The sequence below is a fragment of the Mobula birostris genome, chromosome 4 (genome assembly GCF_030028105.1).
Source record: "Mobula birostris isolate sMobBir1 chromosome 4, sMobBir1.hap1, whole genome shotgun sequence".
In the NCBI taxonomy this organism is placed as follows: domain Eukaryota; kingdom Metazoa; phylum Chordata; class Chondrichthyes; order Myliobatiformes; family Myliobatidae; genus Mobula; species Mobula birostris.
The window spans coordinates 113,997,202-114,019,706 of NC_092373.1; the positions used below are offsets into that span (position 1 = coordinate 113,997,202).

Genomic DNA, 22,505 nt, shown 5'->3' on the forward strand with positions numbered 1-22,505 from the left:
CTTCTTCCCCCTTTCTTTCCAGTTCCAATGAAGGGTCTCAGCCCAAAACATTGACTCTATTCCTCTCCATAGATGCTACCTGGCATGTTGAGTTACACCAGCAATTTTGTGTATCCTCTGGTAGTACAAGCACCAATTGAGATGGATCAGTAAGGTACAAATATTAAATTTTAAAATCTATCAATAAGAAGATTGCTATTCTTCAAAACAAGAAACATTACTATTTGGTTATTTCTAAAGCACTGAAGGAAAATAAATGTATTTTTTGTTTCAAATAGTTATTACTGATTGGGTTTCTTGATTGAACAGTGTTAATTAAACTGCACTGGTGCTGCTATCTGACTTTTATTGACGTTTTAGTGTGTATCTTGATTTTATGACATTAGGAGGAAGTGGGTAGCAGTAGGTAATATACTTCCTGAATTCAACTTTGTTCAGTCAACAATTATGTGAGTGTAGTTTATCATTTATGTTGAATTTAGATATATACTTTTAAACTCACAAGAAGTGTGAATAACACAAAAGCTATAGGAACTATCATCAATCAAGTTAATTTTATTATTTAGTTTTTGCTGCAGACTGTGCGTAAGAAATACGTACTGGCAACAGAATCTAAACTGTTCCTAATCCAATATTAAAAAGAAAATGTTTCTAAGTGAAAGGTACTCCCTACAGAGCACATCTTGCCAAAAACCAAAATGCATTCTCTATGAATGCTGTTATCTGCTCAAAGCGTGATATTGCAAATTTATACCTACTGTGAATTTTCAACGTTTATATTTACCTCAAAATTAGCATGACTATTTCAGAAGGTATTACCTGCACAATGTTAAGGAATAATACTTAAATAGGCCTCAGTAGTATGGAACACATTAATAGATAACCATGATATTTGTAACTTCATTTAGGACCACGGCTTTCACAACAGAACTGTTATAAGGATCATGATTTCTAGGAGTGAAATTGATCTGATGAACATCAAAAGGAATTACAAGGTCAGCTATGGAAATTCACTACACCACGATATCAAGGTATGAGTCATTCATTCTTCAGCACATACACTTGTGGAGACCAAGCATTTACTCAACAATCAGATCAGAACAACATATGCAGAATCAGATTGCTGGAATCTGAGTCATACTCATGGCCATTAATGAGAAGACTTTTTTCTCCAAAATGCAACCTTGAAGTTATTTCCTTTTTTGTTTACACTGGACAACATATTTTTTCCAAAAGTGTTGCTTCCCTGGAATTTTTTTTTGTTTATAATAGCCCACAAATATAATTTCAGACTTCTTGTATCACATGGGAATTTGGAGAAACAAGAAATTAACTTCTATTGAATATAATGCATTTAATTGCATAATAGTGCTGATGCTTTGCAATAGTCCAACTAAGGTAAAAATGTTTTGTTGATGATTTTCATTTGTACTCAATGTCTGAGGTTTCTCGCTTAAGAGTCCAACAATAATCAGCCAGCACTTATGGATTCCTTGTTGCCCTGATACCGTTTCTCCATGACTGCAATGTCCTGGTGAAACCTTTCATCATGCTCTTCACTGACAGTGCCATGATTTGCAGGGAAGAAGTCTAAATGGGAATGCAGAAAATGAATCTTTAGTGACATGTTGCATTTCATGATTTTGTATGCATGAAGCATGTTCTCGACCAGCTGCATGTAGCTTGATGCTCTGTAGTTACCAAGAAAATTTCCAATAACATCCTTGAATGCCTTCCATGCGGTTTTCTTCAGTCCCACTAGAGGTTCTTTGAATTGCCTGTTTGATTTGTGGAACAACAAAAATGCCTTCCTTAATCTTGGCATCAGTTATTCTGGAAAACAACTGTCTCAAATATCGAAATCCTTCACAGAAATTTATAGCCTTTCTAAAAACTGTCCTGTCATGCAGCAACCACCCTGCCTAAGCATGCCCAGGCATGCCTTGACAAGATAGAAAACCTTTCAGCTTACATTGTGGGCAACACTTTAATTGACTTGAATTATGAATTAGATAATAAGTATAGGTGATTTTTTTTAAATGGCATGTGATAGGGAAATTTCATTATGAATTTCATGATCAGCAGCCCAAAATCCATAACACACACACAAAAGCATTAAGGAAACAAAATCTGTGTTTTCCAGCGTTATTTGGATGATTCTAACTGACGTTGTTCCACTGCCCAAGCTGCTTGTGGTTTCCAGTTGTTCCAACTTCCCTGGGCAGAATGCAGACAGCTGAACAAGTTGCCCTTTTGCATCCAGGATATGTTAGGTGAGGCATGGTAATATTTCAGTGGTGCACTGCCCTCAGGCAGTGAACTGCTGAGACACTGTGTCTACAACACCCAAAGGTCTCTGACAAGAGGCCGGGCTAGAAACCGGGCTATGTCTTTTATCAAGGCAATCCTGATTTTATATGGAAAAACTACTGGAGGAACTCAATGTGTCAAGCTGTATCTATGGAGGCTAAGGAAAGGTTGATATTTACAGCTGGAACCCTGCATCAGTCTAATAGGATATAGTTTTCTCTTACGCAGAAGCATATACAAAAGAAAACGTCGTTTCAAGCAATTAAAATGATAGTCTTAAAAATGAAATTACTAAAATAAAAATAAAACTTATCTTTTTCCTCCTAATCTCCAAGCCATGAAATCCCACTCAATTGATTGGGATTGCCACCCCTATGCCAGATTCGATCTGGAATGGGATCTGAGAGGCCAGTTTTCCAGTGTATTGTTGAACAATCCTGGCTTGACCAGACAGCACGATTCAGCCTATTGCACTAGAAAAAAAATCTTTACATCTTTCAGTAACATAAATCCTTCAAAATACATGAATTACTCTTGAGGTGTGGATAGTATTATAGTTAGTATGAAGATGTCATGGTCATCCACTGCAAACAAGGAAGATACCCGTTTGTGACATTTGTTCACACCACTGAACCTGTACTTCTGAGTTTGAGAGAGTGAGACTACCGCAGTGCAATAGCTTTTCCACTTTAAAAACTCTCCTGCACATGGTTCCAGTCATCATCGAACACAATGGATAACCACCAATATGAAACTGGTTTGGATTCAGGGATATGATAACATGCTGGGTATTTAGTCAACTAATAATCAGGAACCCAGACTAGTGATTTGAAAGACATAAGCTAAAATCCCACTCTGCCATCTGGGACATTTGAAGTCAGCTCAATAAACAATTCTAGACTGCCAAAGGTAGAATCTGCAATTAAACTTTCAGATTGTTCTTCAAAAGAAACTTCAGGTTCACTGATGCAACATCCTAAGGTGACAATCTGGAACTCCTAGACCACCTTAGAAATCACGAACTTACCAAAGACATACAGAGAACTATGCAATTGGATTTAAAATGTTTTAAGAACCAACCTGTTAAAATAAAACACATGAACTTTATTAATAAATAATTAACAATATTGAAATAAATTAAAATGTATAATGCACATTTTCCTGCACTTTCCATTACATTTGGAGATCTGCCATCCTAGACGCTCTGAACTTTATATGTCAAGATACAACAACATTGCTCTGGCTCTCTGAAAGTCATTCAGTTCAAGACCAATTAACAATTGACAATGAATGTCAGCAATATCAGCAAAACCCACATCCATTGAATGAAAAATCCAGTAATATATAGCAACAATCTGGTAGTTTCATTGATGATTCTACTTTTTGTTCCTAACATTTAATTAAGTAGAGATAAATTCAAAAAGATACTGCAAATACAAAAAGTCTATGATTAAGGCTGAAGTTTCAGGGTAATTGGAGGAACACAATAAAACAAGCCATAAGATATGAGAGCAGAAGTAGGACATTTGGCCCATTGAGTCTGCTCTGCCATTCAATCATTGGCTGATCCAATTCTTCCAGTCATCCCCACTCCCCTGCCTTCACCCCATACCCTTTGATGCCCTGGCTAATCAAGAACCTATCTACCTCTGCCTTAAATACACCCAATGACTTGGTCTCCACAGCCTCTCATGGCAAGAAATTCCATAGATTTAGCACCCTCTGACTAAAGTAATTTCTCCACATCTCCGTTCTAAATGGACGTCCTTCAATCCTGAAGCCGTGGCCTCTTGTCCTAGGCTCCCCTACCATGGGAAATAACTTTGCCATATCTAATCTGTTCAGACCTTTTAACATTTGGAATGTTTCTATGAGATGCCCCCTCATTCTCCTGAGCTCCAGGGGATACAGCCCAAGAGCTGCCAGATGTCCCTCATACGGTAACCCTTTCATTCCTGGAATCATTCTCGTGAATCTTCTCTGAACCCTCTCCAATGTCAGTATATCCTTTCTAAAATAAGAAATACAAAACTGCACACAATACTCCAAGTATGGTCTCACGAGTGCCTTATAGAGCCTCAACATCACATCCCTGCTCTTATATTCTACACCTCTAGAAATGAATGCCAACATTGCATTCGCCTTCTTCACCGCCAACTCAACCTGGAGGTTAATCTTTAGGGCATCCTGCACAAGGACTCCCAAGTCCCTTTACATCCCTGCATTTTGAATTCTCTCCCCATCTAAATAATAGTCTGCCCATTTATTTCTTCCACCAAAGTGCATGACCACTTTCCAACATTGTATTTCATTTGCCACTTCTTTGCCCATTCCCCTAAACTATCTAAGTCTCTCCGTAGGCTCTCTGTTTCCTCAACACTACCCGCTCCTCCACCTGCCTTTGTATCAAATTTAGCCACAAGTCCATTAATCCCATGGTCCAAATCGTAAGAAGCAGTGGTCCCAACACTGACCCCTGTGGAACTCAACCGGTAACTGGCAGCCAGGATAGGATCCCTTCATTTCCATTCTCTGTTTTCAGCCAATCAGCCAATGCTCCACCCATGCTAGTAACTTCCCTGTAATTCCATGGGTTCTTACCTTGCTATACAGCCTCATGTGTGGTACGTTGTCAAAGGCCTTCTGAAAATCCAAGTACACCACATCTACTGCCTCTCCTTTGTCTAACCTGCTTGTAATTTCCTCAAAAAATTGCAGTAGGTTTGTCAGGCAGGATTTTCCTTTCAGGACACCATGGTGGCTTTGGCCTATCTTGTCATGTGCCTCCAGGTACACCGTAATCTCATCCCTAACAATCAATTCCTACAACACTGATGTCAGGCTAACAGGTCTATAGTTTCCTTTCCACTTCTGCCCACCCTTCTTAAATAGTGGAGTGACATTTGCAATTTTCCAGTTATCAGGTACAATGCCAGAATCTATCGATTCTTGAAAGATCATTGTTAATGCCTCCGCAATCTCCCCAGCTACTTCCTTCAGAACCCAAGGGTACATTCCATCAGGTCCAGGAGATTTATCCACCCTCAGGCCATTAAGCTTCCTGAGCACCTTCTCAGTTGTTAATCTTCACTGCACAAATTTCACTTCCCTGACACTCTTGAATGTCCGGTATACTGCAGATGTCTTCCACTATGAAAACTGATGCAAAATATGCATTCAGTTCCTCTGTCATCTCTCATTACAATATCTCTAGCATCATTTTCTATTGGTTCCATGTCTACCCTCGACTCTCTTTTACCCTTTATATACTTAAAAAAACTTCTAGTATCTTCTTTGATTTTATGTACCAGCTTCCTTTCATAATTAATCTTTTCCCTCCTAATGACCTTCTTAGTTTTCTTCTGCAAGTCAGCATGGTTTCTTAAAGGAAAATCAAGCTTAGTAAGTCCATTGAAATTCTTTGATGGAAAAACAGACAGGAGAGGCAGCAAGTGTTGTTTACTTGGATTTTCAGAAAGCCTTTAAGAAGGTGTGGCATATGGGCCTGCAAATCAAAAGCCTGTGGTATTACAGGAAAGATACTATATGGACAGAAGACTATCTGACTGGCAGAAGGCAAAGATAAAGAGAAGAGTTTGTCGGTCTTTGTTTATGTATAGAAAAATCTATACATTCTATTCTATTTCTTTAATTTTCTGTAAATGTCTACAAGAAAATAAATCTTAAGGTAGTATATGGTAACATAGTGTTGGCGCATGGCCAAGTGTTTAAGGTGTTCGTCTAGTGATTTGAAGGTCACTAGTTCGAGCCTTGGCTGAGGCAGCGTATGTATCCTTGATCAAGGCACTTAACTACACATTGCTCTGCGACGACACCGGTGCCAAGCTGTATGGGTCCTAATGCCCTTCCCTTGCACAACATTGGTGGCATGGAGAGGGGGTGCTTGCAGCATGGGCAACTGCTGGTCTTCCATACAACCTTGCCCTAGCCTGCACCCTGGAAACCTTCCAAGGCACAAATCCATGGTCTCATGAGACTAACGGATGCTTATATGGTAACATATACATACTTGGATAATAAATTTTACTTTGACTTAAATGGGTCTTTTCTGATTGGCTGCCGGTGAGTAATGGTGTTCTTTAGGGTTCAGTGTTGGTTCCACTAATTGTCATATTATATGCTGATGATCTGGATGATGTAATTGATGGTTGGGTGATCAAGTTTGTGGATGATACAAAGGCAGGTGAAGGGGCAGGTAGTATTGAAGAAGCAGAGAGTCTGCAGAAGGATTTGGATAGATTAGGGGAATGGGCAAAGAAGTGTCAAATGCGATACAATGTAAGGAAGTGTACTGTCATGCACTTTGGTGGAAGGAATAAAGGTATAGACTATTTTATAAAAGGGGAACAAATTCAGAAATCAGAGGTAGAAATGGACTTGGAATCCCTACTGCAGGAATTGCTAAAGGTTAACTTGCAGGATTGAGTTGGTACTGTAATAAGGAAGATGAATACAATTTCAGAATTCATTTCAAAAGGACTAAAATATAAAAGCAAGTATGTACTGCCAAGGCTTTATAAGGTGTTGGCCAGACTACATTTGGGGTACTTTGAGCAGTTTTGCATTCCATATCTAAGAAAGGATGTGCTGGCACTGGAGAGGGTCCAGAGGAAGTTTACATGAATGATCCCAGGAATTAAAGAGTTAACGTATGAGGAGCAGTTGGTGGCTCTGGGGCTGTACTCACTGGAGTTCAGAAGAATAGGGGTGGGAAGGTCTCATTGAAATCTACCAAATATTGGAAGGCCTAAAAAGAGTGGGCATGGAGAGGATGTTTCCTTTAGTCGGACAATCTAGGACCAATTGACACAGCCTCAAAATAGAAGGATGTCTGTTCAGAACAGAGATGAGAAGGAATTTCTTTAGAGGGTGATGTATATGTGGAATTCATGTAGAATGTCTAATCAGCTTCACAGGAACAAGTAAACAGTGCAGCCCTGAAATAGTATCTTAGATTCTGCATGTACTGTATATCGCCGCTGAACCCAGTGGCAGTGCAGTGACATGCGGGATTCAGTTTTGCCCTCAATTTTACCCCAGTAATGGCTGGCATATGAAAGGAGATGCCATTCTTTTGAATGGATGTCACCAACCCTGTAGACAAAAGTATGCAGAAGATACTTACTGGTTTTACTTTATTTCAATAGAATTATGTTGGTGAACTTTTAATTAAATTGATTTTATTTTAATTGTTTAGGTATTATATTTGAATCTATTTGAATATTTTTAGACAGTTAGTTTTCCGCATTGTTGTCAAAGTACAATATGATGCTCAAAACCTTCTTGCAGATAAATCCTACAAGCTATTATAACTACTCATCCATGTATTTTTGCTTAGTGAGCAAATTTTAAATTGGTTCTAAAATACTGTGAATTCATTAATTCCTTGCAAGATTTTTTTTCTGGTTTTAGAATAATTTAAGCAGATATTGATTTAAGTAGATATTTGTACATTTAAAAGGTATGCGACCTTTTATGAAATCATTTTAATTGAAATACAGTTTATCCACATAGAAACTAAACAATATAAGAAACTGAAATGATACTATGCAAATAGTAATTCACATGCAAACGTTCTGTCCTAATTTAACCTACCTTATTATTCATTTTATTTTAGCTGGCTCAATGCATCATTAACTGATATTATATGTACAATAACATGCTTCAATTACACACAGGAAATCTTCAATAACGTGTAAGAAGTTTATACCTTACAATCAGTGATGCAATAGCACAGCTCTTAAAATGCCTATCTCACCGATCCAACGACCTGATTTCAATCCTGACCTTTGGTGCTATCTCTGGAGTTTGCACATTCTACCTCTGACCATAATTGTACTTTCAGTGATCCAGTTTCCCAAAGATGTGTGGAATGCTATGTTAATTAAACACTAATCTGAGAGAGTTGATGGGAATGTGGGAAGAACATTGGCATAAACTCTGTGAGGATGCTCTATGGTCTATAACAGTTAAGATCATGAAAATCGTTTTAAACAAAAAATTTTAATTTTGATTCCTTTCAGAAATATGCGTCGGGACACTATGAGGCAGCTCTCTTAGCAATTTGTACTGGTGACGTTGACGACTGTTAAATGAAGAAAATTCCACGACTAAAACTTAAGTCTTATAAAACCCAACTCCATCCTATGAAATGCAGATTAAAATGTCAAATTGTTATCTCAGATAAAGTTAATCTCTTTAGTTATTATAGATATATCTCTTCTATTTATCTGCAGAACATCTATGGAGAAATATTGTGATAGATATTAGGAATTGTACTTCAATCTAAAGATAATTTTGATATTGTAGAACAAAATCTAACACATTTTGATTACATAATAATTATTTTAAATATGAAGTTAATTTGGACAATATCAAGGAAACTGCTGTATAAACTTTTGTTGTTCTTATCAATAACAAATTTCGAATGAATGCTCCAGATTCCAATTAGTCATTGCTGAAAAAACAAAGTATGTTGTCAGATAAGTGAGCTTTAATTAGCTATTGCATTCAGATTCATTTTACCAGTGTCTCTTTTAGAACTGATTATCATGCAACTGATTTTGCTCAAGTTATTAATAAAGATTTTTCTGTCTAAATTGCGTTTCAGTTGCAGTTGTCTGGAGTGCATTTTACTCAGTTAGAAGTATAATCCCAATAATTGCAAAACATGCTACATGAAAGAGTTGGTTGGCAGTATCCATCTGATCAAAAGTTATGAACTGAAATAGTAACAGTCATGGAATTTCCTAAATTTCATTCCTAATGCAATGGTCAAATTTGTTTCCATGAGAGGCTTGATTAAGAATGCAATAAAATAGGAACAGGTATACATCATCTGGCCTCTCAAATGTGCCCCAACATTCAATATGATTATAGCTGATCTATACTGACTTCAACTGTTCTTCTGTGCCATTTCTTCATAGCCATCAATTTCCTGATCTTTAAGAATTTATCTATTCTCAGTTTAAAAACTGCTAATAATAAAAGATCTACTACCCTCGGAGGCTGAGAATTCCAGAGATTCACAAATCTTTGTGAAAAGAAATGTCTATGCATTCCATTTTAAATTACCATCCCCTTATCTTGCTATTATGTCTGTTTGTTTGAAGTTCTCACACAAGTGAAAACAACTCAGTGTTCACTCTGTTGAGCCCCTTCTGGATCTTTGAATACAGTTACACCCCATTATTCTAACTACAAAGAATACAGGACCAAACTGTTCAGTCTATTTATAGGACAACCTTCTCAACCCAGGAATTAGCCTGGTGAATCTTCTTTAGACTGCCTCCAATGCTGACATGTCCTTTTTTTAGGTAAAAGGAGCAAATCTCTGTGTAGTAATGAGGAGTGATGTTTGGAGAAATTTCTCTACCAGTAATTGTTGTGTTGACGCGTGGCCAAGTGGTTAAAGCGTTCGTCTAGTGATTTGAAGGTCGCTAGTTCGAGCCTTCGCTGAGGCAGCGTGTGTGTCCTTGAGCAAGGCACTTAACCACACATTGCTGTGTGTCGACACCGGTGCCAAGCTGTATGGGTCGTAATGCCCTTCCCTTGGACAACATCGGTGGCATGGAGAGGAGAGATTTGCAGCATGGGCAACTGCTGGTCTTCCATACAATCTTGCCCAGGCCTGTGCCCTGGAAGCTTCCCAAGGTGCAAATCCATGGTCTCATGAGACTAATGGATGCCTTAAATTGTTGAAGGTGAAATATGAAATTAGAAATCCCTCAATTTCTTTTCGTGTTTAAAAAAATTTCTGCCTAAAATATTTCAAAATGAAATTAAAAATGATATTCCACTGCTTGGTTTGTAATTTAGCATTGTTGCTCTCCCTCATGTTATGTGGCTTCAGATTCACCTGTTATGAGAACCTTGACTTGATCTTCTCAGTTACCAACAGTTAGCAGCTACTAAAGAGTTTTGGTTTCTGCTCTGGTTCTTCTGGAAGGTAAGAACTGTTCTCCCACATTTGTTGAGAGATATGGTGAGGCTACATGCTCATATCACCTGTAGGAGGGACATCCTATGTGTACAAGGGGCCATGCAGACCCCCTATGGCTACCTTCGGGTGTTACGGGCAGGAAGTTGCTGAAGGGGGATTCTTCAGTTAAGGTATAGAGTGCTCAGAATTATGCAGTTCAGAAACAGGCCCTTCAGCCTCAAATGTTCAAGCTGACTGGAAAGCATTCATCCACAGTATATTAAATACACTTGCTCCATGCTCTTCTTTGTCTTATCAAGAGCTTGTCTGGATATTATGGAGTGTCGTCAGTGTATCTGCCTCCACCACCCCTTCACCCAGTATATTCCAGATTTCAATCACCTTCTCAATGAAAAAATTGCCTCTAAACTTCTTACACCTGACCTTTTATCTATGACCTCTGACTATAGATATCTCTGCAGTTCGGAGAGATTTCTTACTCTCTACCCTATCTATGCCATTCATCGTTTTGTATACTTCAACCATCTACCTGGCCTGCCTATCATCTTCAAGGTTACTTAGACTTGCACATCAATATCCCTTAGTTGTTCAGTTCTCCACAGCACCATTGTGTATGTTCGAGTCCATCAGTTGTTGCTCTGCCAGTCTTACTAATTCACTCATATGATCCTGTAGTTTAGGACTACCCTCAATATCAGCAATACTAATAAGACAGACTCTTGTGAATGTAAATACTAGAACATGAAGCAGAAAATAAAAAATAATTGCTGGAGGGACGTAACAAGTCAGGCAGAGGGGTAACCAACACTTTGGACCAATATATTGCATCAGGACAGCCTACAGAGCAATGTTCCCTGCACCTCTGGCCAGTTTTGCAACAGGAATCATGATCTTGCAAGACTGGTCAGAGTGAGCCTTCACAGTTCATTTCATTTAAAATCTTGTGCCAGTCACACCCCATTAACACTATTCCTTACCAATATGTGCACGTTGTCATCACGCATGAAACCTGTTGACTCTCTTGTCCCTGCCTCGAGTTTCTGTTTCCCTAACCCTGTTGCCAATCATCTGCCTCTCCCCCTATCAGACGATCATCATATGCTTCCATACAAAATTGGAAACTACTGCCTTGCTCAAATAGATGTTAAATCCTATCAGAAAAGATTCATTTTACTCTGCCAGAGAATGGCCCTGCCAAAAGAAGCATAATGGTTAAAGAAATAGGCCTCTGCTTCTATTAAGACCTATTTCTGGACCTCCAGAGCTTAAAGAGTGTATAGCCTCCATTCTCAAAAATCCAGCTTTTAGGCTTGTATAACTGCCGAAAAATGAGGGGCAGTTAAGATCCCCTAAGAATGAATTAATTGTGTTTAATGAAGGAATTGTAAAAACTGTTCTTTTTTCTTGTGAATGCTGCTTATATGATGCATTGTGCCTGCGATTTTGCTACAAGAAAGTTTTTCCTTGCACCTGTGCACACATGTACTTGTGCATATGAAAATAAACTTGACTTTGAATTATAATTATATGAGCTGTATTTGGACTATTAAAAAGCTCTTCGGTTGGTTTACAGCAATTGCACATTGCAAGGAAGTATGAAATGGGAAATCTAATCAATGCAATATATATGGACAACTGTATCTGGAGAACCCTGCAATGGCAGGAAATGCCTGTGCTCAACCTGCCTAATCCTGGGAGCCAAAAGGACAGGAAATGAAGTATTCTTTCTGGAGCAGAAAGCATCATTATTTTCAGCAGTGAACAGTACACAGTAAGAAGAGGGATATATCAGTAGCTACAACCTGAACTTTTTGGTGACCAAAATATGCAGAGTGAATGGTAACCTTGAGAGCAGTTTAGGCATGTGACTGAGCTAGTGTCTGTGGTTTGTTTTGAGGTCATTGTTATCAATAAGTATTACTTTGCAGAGCAGAATTGATGGGCTGAATGGCCTAATTCTGCTCCTAAGTCTTATGGTATTTTGGAAATGTAGCCTAGATAAATATTCTTTTTCTTGGGAAGTTCCTTGGAATCAAGGATAAACTTCATTCTGGTTCTGTGGGAATTGAAGTTCAAAATTAATGTCCTATCAAAATACACTCAGTATACACTCATTTATCACAGGAGGGACCACTGAGTATGTCACCATATGCTACCTTGAGAAACATTTTCTTGAAGTGATTGATGGGATTAATGTGGGAACCACAGACACTTCTACAAATGGAGATATAAGAGACTGCAGATGTTGAAATCTGGAATATCCTTCAAAAGGGACAGTGAGTGTCGAATGGAGAATGTATTTGGTAGTTTTTGAGGTGCTGTGTTCTTTCTGTCTTTAACACAGGGCTTATATGCTCCTGTGTTAGCCCCCGCTTTCATTCTCATTTCAGAATCAGTTTTAATATCAGAGGCATAAATTAAATTAGTTGTTTTGCTGCAGCAGTACATTGCAATATATAATAATAAAAAATATATATTACAATTACAAGTCTATATAAAAAAATTAAATAAGTAGTGCAAAGAGAGAGGGAAAAAGTACTGAGGCAGTGTTCGTGGGGTCAATGTCCACTCAGAAATCAGATGGCAGAGGGGAAGAAACTGTTCCTGAAATGTTGAGTGTGTGTCTTCAGGCTCCTGCACCTCCTCCTTGATCGTATCAATGAGAAAAGGGCATAAATGGGTGATAAGGGTCCTTAATGATGGATGGGGCTTTTTTGAAAAATCGCTTTTTGAAGGTGTCCTGGATACTGGGGAGGCTAGTGCCCATGATTGAGCTGGCAGAGTTCACAACTTTCTGCACTCTTTCTGATCTTGTATTCCGTACCAGACGGTGATGCAACCAGTTAGGATGCTCTTCAAAGTACATCTGAAGAAATTTGTGAGTGTCTTTGGTGACTATCAATTCTCCCGAAACTCCTAATGAAACATAGCTGTAGTTGTGCTTTCTTTGTAATTGCATTAATATGTTGGGCCCAGGATAGATTCTCAGAGATGTTCTCACCCAGAACTTGAATGTAATTTGGGGATGTCCATAAGATTTTGAGCATATCCTTGATTTTTTTTTCTTCTGTGCACCTGGTAATTTCTTAGTCAGTCATAGAAAAGTGCCACACAGAAACATGCCCTTCAGCCCATCTAGTTGATGCTGAACCATTTAAATTGCCTAGGCCCATCGACCTGCAATGGGGCCATAGCCCTCCATACCCCAAACATCCATGTACCTATCCAAACTTCATTAAACGTTGAAGTTGAACCTGCATGCACCACTTACGCTGGCAGCTTTTCCACTGTCTCATAACCCTCTGAGTGAACAAGTTTCCCTTCATTCACCTCTCACCCTTAACCTATGACCTTTAGTTGTCTTCCCACTCAATCTCAGTGGAACAAGCCTGCTTGCATTTACCCCATCTATACCCTTCATAATCTATCAAATCTCCACTAACTCTTCTATATACCAACAAATAAAGTTCTAACCTATTCAATCCTTCTTTATAACTCAGGTCCTCCTGTCCCGGCAACATCCTTGTAAATTTTCACTGCAATCTCTCAACCTTATTTACACCTTTCCTGTAGGTAGGTGACCAAAACTGCACACAATACTCCAAATTTGGCCTCACCAACATCTTTTACAACTTCAACATGACATCCCATCTTCTGTACTCAATACTTTGATCTATGAAGGTCAATTTGCTAAAAGCTTTCTTTATGACCCTATCTACCTGTACCGCCACTTTCAATGAATTATGGATCTGTATTCCCAGATCCCTTTGTTCTATTGTGCTCCTCAGTGCCATACTGTTCCCTGTGTAAGACCTACTTTGGTTGATCCTACTGAAGTGCAATACTGTACCTCGCACTTGTCTGCATTAAATTCCATCTGCCATTTTTCAGCCCATTTTTCCAGCTGGTCTTCTCAAGTACTTAGTCTTCCTCACTGTCCACTCCACCCCCAATTTTGGTATCATCCACAAACTTGCTGATCCAGTTAACCACATTATCATCCAGATCATTGGTATAGATGACAAACAACAATGGACCCAGCACTGATCCCCGTGGCACCCCACCAGTCACAGGCTTCCAGACAGAGAGGCAACCCTCTACTACACCTCTTTAGCTTCTCCCACAAAGCCAATGTCTAATCCAATTTACCACCACATCTTGAATGCTGAGTAACCTCCCATGCAGGATCTTGTCAAATACGGTGCTAAAGTCAATGTAGACAACACCCACTGCCTCGCTTTCATCAACTTTCCTGGATGGCACTGGTGAATCTCAGCAACTTCTGGCTGGTGGCTGATGAAACGTGGAAAACAACTAAACATTCAGTTAATCCCTCTTTTCTGGCAAATGATCATCACAAGCAATAGTCTGTAACTTTTCTTTATACTTGGAGGGGATTCGACACGGCAGAACTGAGACGAGGGGAGGTTGCTGAGAGCAAGGAAATCCAAAGATCAATCGATTTAAAGGCCATGCTGTATTGAGGCAGCATCGTCCAGGCCCCAGAGTGTATCGAAGCATCAGTACCCAATGTTTGGGTGATGATTTAATCGCTAGGCAGAATCGGTAAGTTCGGGTACGGGCAGAGTCAAGGCAGCAGGTTCCAAGCCCCAGATTGGATCGAAGTGACTGAACCTGACAGTTCGACAATTTACGCACCGTGCAAGATTGAAAAGGTCAGGGTATTGAGGCACAAGTGAGAGATGAGCCAGTTCAACTCACTGCTCCATGACATTTACTCAGCTCTGTGCTGAACTATGGGCCTCTCTCTCTCTCTCTCTCTCTCTCTTTGTGGACTTTAGTTCAGACTGCTATTTGCTTGCAGTTATTGTTTGCATGTTTTTTTTATTCTCTGTTCTCTGCACATTGGGGAGGGGGTTAATTGTCTTTTAATAGGTTCTTTGGGGTTTCTTGGTTTCATGGAGGCCTGTTAGGAGACGTAACTTAAGGTTGTATACTATATACATACTTTGATGATAAATGTACTTTGAACTTCCTCAAAAAACTCTAAGATTAGGCAGACATGACCTAACATACACAAAGCCATGCTGACTATCCCTAATCTGTCCATATCTATCCAAATACTCATATATCTGGTCCCTTAGAATACCTTCCAATAACTTTCCCACCACTGATGTCAGGCTCTTCCTGTGATAAACCTCAGAAGTTTTGTTTTTGGAATAGTGATCAGATTATATAAATAATATTAGTTGCCAAGAAGAGCCGATCGAGTATAATTAGAGCCTCAAAGTCTGGTGAATGTGCAGGGTTTTGCAAAATGACTGTCAGTGCTGTCTTAAAAGTTTCTTGAGCTACAGGCAGCCCAGATTTCAGAATCATATAGGAGAGCAAGAACAAAATATAGTTTTGGTTCATTGGCTAGGAATCAAACTTAGGATGCCCACAGACAGAGCAGATGAAAATTCTACCAAAGAACCATCAATATGACAAGTCATATTTTACTTTACTCCTCAGACATCTTTACATACTGTGGGAGCATGGTTTCCTGCAGATCCAGTGTGGATAAGACCAAAGTGTTCCACATGGTTACCTGTGTTTCATATCCATGTTATTTCTGAAAGGGAGAGGTAGGTCGAGGCAAATTCCCATTGCGAGTTAGCTCTGCTTGCACAAAATTATTTGAAAAAGGATCAGTGTATGGTGGGAGCAGTATCCAGAGTAAGCTGGAGTGCAGCAGACTGCCTATTGCTTGTTTCCATAATGTTTGTGAACATTCAGCATCTGTAAAAGCTGTCTGAAAATCAAGTAAGAACTTCAGGTTCTGAAAATCTGAAAAACTGGAAAAACAAAGAGAAAATAATTGGTTTGGCATCTGGCTCACTGGATTATGTTTGGCAAGCTCCTTTTTAAACTCACCTGGGTTCTGGTTCCCATGTTCCTGTTGAATATACATGGTTCACTGGAAATTTTACTATATTACTAAGTTACATCTGAAAAAAAAGTCAATTAAAAGTGTGTATGGATATTAAGAGAGATAACATCCAATCTGGAAAATCAGGCAAAATGTGCTGCCAAAGTCTCAAGTGTAGTTGATTAACAGAATTGTATGGGTGCGGGTGGCAGGATATCTGCGATAGGATGAGATTAACTGGGTTAATGTGGCATTTAAAATCACTTTATCCTTCTTTCTCTGTATTATACCTGGCTAATAGAAAGGCTGTTGGACACACCCAGCGAGCCAGATCATACTAGAGGAAAGAGATAAATGTGGTCAACTCATATTTGAATGACCGGTATAAATGACCAGGGTCTCCATTTGGTTGACTCTGGTCCCTGATTGTGACTCAAGCTAGTCATAGATGCTGCTCGATCTGTGTACTGACTTTGGAACTGAGAAGACAGCAACATCGTCCATATACAGGGAGGTTTTCAAATCGGTCCTTCCACTGCTTGGCAAAGTCACTCCTCAATGTTCTCCTGTCTTTCCTGTTGGGTTTGGCAAAGGGTTCTACAGAACACATAAACAGTACAGGGGAGAGTGGACAATCCTTCCTGACTCCGGACTTGAAGGGGAAGATACCTGTTTCCTACCCATTGATTTGGAAGGATGGATGACTGCAGAGATGTTGGATCCAATTCCTGATTCCCTCCTCAAAGTCCTTTTTGGTGAGCACACCCATCACAAATATGTATGACATCCTGCTGAACACCTTCTCCTGGCCCAAGCTGACTAGGCAGATATTCACACCCTTTGACTGCAGAAACACCAGATTCAAGTAATGGTAATTATCCAATCTTGTCAAGCGCCCAGATTCTGCAGGATTCTGCAATTCATTGCCTGACAAGGTCACAAAAGCAGAAATTCTCATGGAAGCAGGAATCCAAACAAGCACTTCTTTTATAGTAAAGGTCAGGCATATGTAAGTTGAAAAACACCATTTTTTTTTATATCAATTTGTACAGGGATGTGTTGGTAAATCTCATTCTGTGCCACTTATCTCCATGATTCTGGGGACGTACATATGACAAAAGAAAAACTTTTCTCAAACAAAATCTATGCACTGAAGGTCAGAACAAAAATGAAACTGGAAACCCTCATGATTATTGTCTACAATAAGAAACGTTATCTGATAATGGGGAGTCCAATCTGAAAAGAAAACTCCGTTTTTTTCCATTCCTTGCACAGATGCTGAGTATTTTTGTTTTTCATTTCAATTTCCCCGGGTTTTCTGAACTTCATTCACTGAAGGCAGCACATTGAGGGGTAGAGGATTGTGACTTCTCCCTCCCAGGTGGTTTACATTTCCTGTGGCCTTTGTGACACGTGAGTGACAGGGGAATTGGGGTCACTGGAGGCGGGACTTCCGGAGCCGGAGTTAGTTTTCACTTTCGGTGAGCTGGTTGCAGCTTTTTTTCCCAAGTGTGTGGGAGAGGTTTTGTTTTAAATGTGAAATGGAGGCCAGTCTGACCTGTGCAGTTTGCTTATCGATGTTTGAGAACCCCACTACTCTACCCGTATGCTCGCACAATTTTTGCAAGAAATGTATCTTGGAGTGCGTGACCAAGTCGTTCTGCTCGGGCATCGGACTGGGCAGCAGCAACAACATCTGGAGAAACAGCCAGCTCGAGTGCCCGCTGTGCCGAAAGACCAACTTCATCGCCGACGGCGCCGTCAACCTGCCCGGCAACACCACTCTGGCCGAGGTGGTGAAGCTCTTCAGGTCGCAGCATTGCGCTAGCGGCGGCAGTTGGCAGGAGCGATGCGAGGAGCTGGAGGAGGGCCCGGGCCCCGGCCCCGGCGCCAGCCCCAAGAACCCGGGCGCCGGGCGTGCCACCTGCGAGCGCCACCCGCCCCGGAGCCTGCTGCTCTTCTGCAAGGTCTGCAAGCAAGTGGCGTGCGGCCAGTGCGTGTCCGAGCACCACCGCGGCGTCTTCCACTCTGTCAACTTGATTGACATCATCTACCAGGAGGAAAAGGTATCCGAGTCAGGAGGAAGGTTCTGCACTGATCTGGCATCAGTCCAGGGCCCCGAGTGCTGTGGGGGAGGGGGGTGGTGCGGGGGTAACTGAACGTGAAGAAATTGTCACGGAGCTCGAGAAAATCTTCAGATGCTGGAGATCAGAGTCCTGCAAGAACTCAGCAGGCCAAGCAGGTATCTTTTCTATAGATGCTGCCCGGCCTGCTGAGTGCCTCCAGCATTTTGTGTGTGTTGCTGATGAAATTCCGATCAGCAAACCATCAATCCCTCCAGATTGCTGTCTGTTACACCCCTTCAACATTCCTTATTTTAATTACCACACATCATTGGAGCTGACGCCTTCATTTACTAAGCCCCAAATTTGTATTTCTTTCACACTTTTCAGACACTTCGTTGGTCATCAGCACTTGCTGGCTGGACATCATGCTTTAAATTTCTCTGGAATAATTGTCAGTGTTAAAGGCGCTTTAAACTGAAAATGGGGGATTATAGGTGAATCAATTAGGGTGATAAATTATGTTTAATAAATGGATGTAACATCACTATTTCATTTGGGGATTCTGGAATTCAAGGACATTACTTTAAAATAAATAGGAAATGTATTACATCAATGCCAACTGAAAAAGAAGATCCTAGACAAACCCCATCTTTCAGTAATTGATCCACAGTCCTGCAAGTTTTCTAGTATGTGGCTTTTAAAATCAAAGGTTCTCAAGGGGGCTGGAGGGATTGCAGACCAGTTTGATACAAAGTAACCACCTAATTTCAAAACCTGATCATGTGTAATCCCTCCAGGTTAAATTACAGGTTAAATATGGTGAGGTGTCTTTGCCATCTATTCACCAGCTTCTTGCAGAAGATATTTTCCTCATCTTTCCTTTTATTCTTTGACGACTAACTTTAAAGCTAGGGCCCTTAAATCCCTCTGCTAAGAGAAATGTGTTGCCTCTCTGTGACCCTCGTATGTAAAACACCCCATTTTTCTCTTCAGCCTCTGTTCAAAAGAAAACAATCCTAGCTTGTTATTAGCTACAATTTTCCAATCTTGATACATTACATAAATTTCCTTTTCAACCTCTCCAGCGCAATCATAGCTTTTCTGTTAAGCAGTGAACGAAAATATATGCAGTTCTCAAGCTGTGGCCTAACTAGCGTTCTGGCATCACCTCCTTGCTCTTATACTCTGCACCTTGATGAATAAAGGATGATTTGTCATATCCTTTCTACACCTTGTCAATCTGTCCTGCAACTTTTCACATGTATGTAAGTTCCAAGGTTTGTTGCAGTTCTCATTTATTTTCCTGTTTGTGCAGCTTCCCAAATGCATTGCCTCCCACTGTTAAATTCCAATTGCATTCTATCTGAACCACCAAGTGGATACTTCTAAAGTACAAAACTTTCCTGTTCGCTCAACTACAACTTTTTTTTAATTGTCTGCATACTATTACCCACAACTAAATTTAAACTGTTCTTGTTTTTACAAAACAAGAGGACTGGGCCTTATGGTACCCCACTGAGAATAACTTTCCAGCTCCACACACTCATTATCCATTATTCCCTGCCCTTTATAACTAAACCTATTTTAATAAACCTATCATTGGATTCCAAAGAGTTTTACTTTTTTGACCAGCTTGCCATGTGTCAAAATTTGTCAAAACATCATCTAAATTGCATCAAAAGCACTGCTTTCATTAACCCTCCTTTATTAAATTATTAGGCAGTTTTGACATTCATTGGTGCTGTCATTGAAGTCGTTATCATTTAAAGATGGCATACATCTGAGGATGACAAAGTTTCAAAACAGCTTGTTTTTATTTCAAAACTCAATCACAAGAAATGGGTATACACAACAGGTCAGGTGAGAAAGGTGAACCATTAACATGTCAATTTAATTTTTTCTCTCTTCAAAGCTGCTGAATACTTTCAATGTCTTTTCAGATTTATAACATTTGCAGTTTTTTTAAGAAAAGTTTTGGTTGATAGATTTTTGTTGGCTGCAGGTGTTAAACAAAATGGAACCAATATGCATTAGCCATGGCTTGCTTGTGTTCTACATTCAAACCAACAGCTTGTGATTTACTTTATGGGAAAGAATGAGCAAGCAGCAGTGCCATTTATGGCAATTATGTGGTAATGTGCTTTTCAGTGAATGGAAAGAAAAACTTCCAGATTTTGTTCAACTGATTGATGTAAGTTTATCATTAGATCTGTGTTTGGTATCTGTGGAACAGATTGATCTGACTACATCTTATTTTTAAGCTTGATTACTTTAACAACCTGAGAGAACTGAGACAGCTGAGTGAGAGACTAAAGGCTGAAGTTGCTGATAAACCTTCAGATATGGAGGTAAGACTTTGGTGTATGGACTCCCATGAATTTCTGTGGTTTAGTGAATTTGTGCCACAATGTGCCAGTTTGTGATACCTGGTACTCAATCATGATGTACATGAACAAAGCTTGTTTCTGTGCACCTTTTCTGACAACCTTTAATTATATTTCTGTTTTTAATTGAACTTCTTTCTGCAATTAAATTTATTACTGGGCTAGTAAGGAATAAAGTTCTTCATGCCCCATTTTCCTAAATACGTGATACAGAGCTTCATAATTAGTTACAATATGTATTTGATATGTGATATGTTCTTGTCAGAGGATGTTGTTAAGTAGCAATGCCTTCCACTGTCAAATGGGTCTGATGTCTAGATTCCTCTCGGTTGTTTGTAAAAGGTCTTGGGGATAATGTGGTTCATGCCTCAGTATAGGTTGTTGTCTTCAGGTGTTTATAGGGGATAATAGTGGAAATTAATGGAAAAACTGAACACAGATAAATGGATAACAAGGTTCAGGAAAAGTAAACTATGGCAGAATTGTTTTCTCTTGAATATTCTTTCCTGACGGTGTACAGTGGAAATGTTAATTTGAATATCTACAATTTGCCAAGCCTACACTATTATTTTGAAGTAACTTGGATACTTGCTGTTGAAGTCCTTAGTAATCTATATGAAAATTACAATCCATTGTTGGGAAGCATTGCTTACATGCTGGTTCACTTTTGTTTAGCTCATTTTGGAGTATGAGAAAGAAATTGTTATGAACAAGTTCGATGAGATCTCAGAGAAATTGGAATTGAAAAAAAAGCAATTGTTGGAAAAGATTGAAAAACAGATTGAATGCAAGAAGGCTGAACGCAAAGCTAGCCTGGCAAGAAAACAAACACAGAAGGACGCAGTCGAGAAGTATTTGAAAGATTGTGAACAGCTGGTGAATGAATGCGATCCTGTAAATTTTCTTAAGGTAAGCCTTTTTATTTAAATTCCAACATGGCAATCACTGGCAAGGCCAACATTGACTATCAGAATTCTCACAAACTACTGTAAATTTAGCCATTGATAATGACTCTCAGAATCAAAGCAACAAGAAAATCTGCAGATGCTGGAAATTCAAAGCAACACACAAAATGCTGGAGGAATTCAGCAAGTTGAGCAGCATCTATAGATAAGAGTAAACATTCTATGTTTCGGGCTGAGACCCTTCTTCAGGACTGGAAAGGAAGGGAAGAAGGTGGGAAGAGGAGTGGAAGAAGTACAAGGTTGGTAGTTGATAGGTGAAACCAGGGGAGGAGGTGAAGTAAAGAGCTGGGAAGTTGATTGTGAAAGAGGTAAAGGGCTGGAGAAGGGGGAATCTGATGGGAGAGGATAGAAAACCATGGAAGAAAGGGAAGAGGGAGGAGCACCAAAGGGAGATGATGGACAGGTAAGGAGATAAGTTTAGAGAGGGAAACAAGAATGGTGTAGGGAGAGGGCCATTACTGGCAGCTACCCAGACAGAATATAAGATGTTGCTCCTTCAACCTGAATGTGGCTTCACCCTGGCAGTAGAGGAAGCCATGGACTTGCGTGTTGGAATGGAAATGGGAAGTAGAATTGAAATGGGTGGACACCGGGAGATCCAGCTCTTTGTGATGGGGCAAAGGTGCTAGGTGAAGCGGTTTCCCAATCTACGTCAAATCAAAGCTTAACATTAAGTGTGTAAAATCCATCATTCCAACCTGTTTTAAAATGTGGAGTGCCTTTTGCAGTATTTAGTATGTCAGAGGAAGGAATTTGGAACTGTGTGTGGTGCATTTGTGAAGCATGACTCTTCAAATTTATTCTTGCAGAAATATTCTGTAGTTGTAAGTTTTAACAAGCAAGATTGAGGAAATTTGGAATTCTTTTCCAAAAAAAAACTGAGTTTAGGTCAGTAAAAAAAATTTTCAAAATATAAATTAACCTTCTGCCATCTCCAACAGGATC

At 39.7% G+C, this 22,505-nt stretch overlaps 2 protein-coding genes across 4 annotated transcripts in view; both read left to right on the forward strand.

Moving 5' to 3' along the window:
• The window catches only part of LOC140197069 (annexin A10-like), a 118,033-nt gene extending 109,604 nt beyond the window's left edge, over positions 1 to 8,429 (forward strand). Inside the window, exons 12-13 of the mRNA XM_072256988.1 lie at positions 909 to 1,031; positions 8,355 to 8,429. Of these exons, the coding sequence (XP_072113089.1) occupies positions 909 to 1,031; positions 8,355 to 8,423 (192 nt within the window). The 3' untranslated portion in view covers positions 8,424 to 8,429. The remainder of the gene's footprint in view (positions 1 to 908; positions 1,032 to 8,354) is intronic.
• Positions 8,430 to 17,601: 9,172 nt separating this feature from the next.
• Positions 17,602 to 22,505, forward strand: part of LOC140196545 (uncharacterized) — a 55,250-nt gene continuing 50,346 nt past the window's right edge. For all 3 annotated transcript variants that reach the window (XR_011885746.1, XM_072255939.1, XM_072255940.1), the window contains exons 1-3: positions 17,602 to 18,211; positions 20,473 to 20,559; positions 21,271 to 21,504. Coding sequence is in view for 2 of the 3 variants with exons in the window: in XM_072255939.1 (XP_072112040.1) it covers positions 17,687 to 18,211; positions 20,473 to 20,559; positions 21,271 to 21,504 (846 nt within the window). In the remaining variant the exon portion in view is untranslated. The remainder of the gene's footprint in view (positions 18,212 to 20,472; positions 20,560 to 21,270; positions 21,505 to 22,505) is intronic.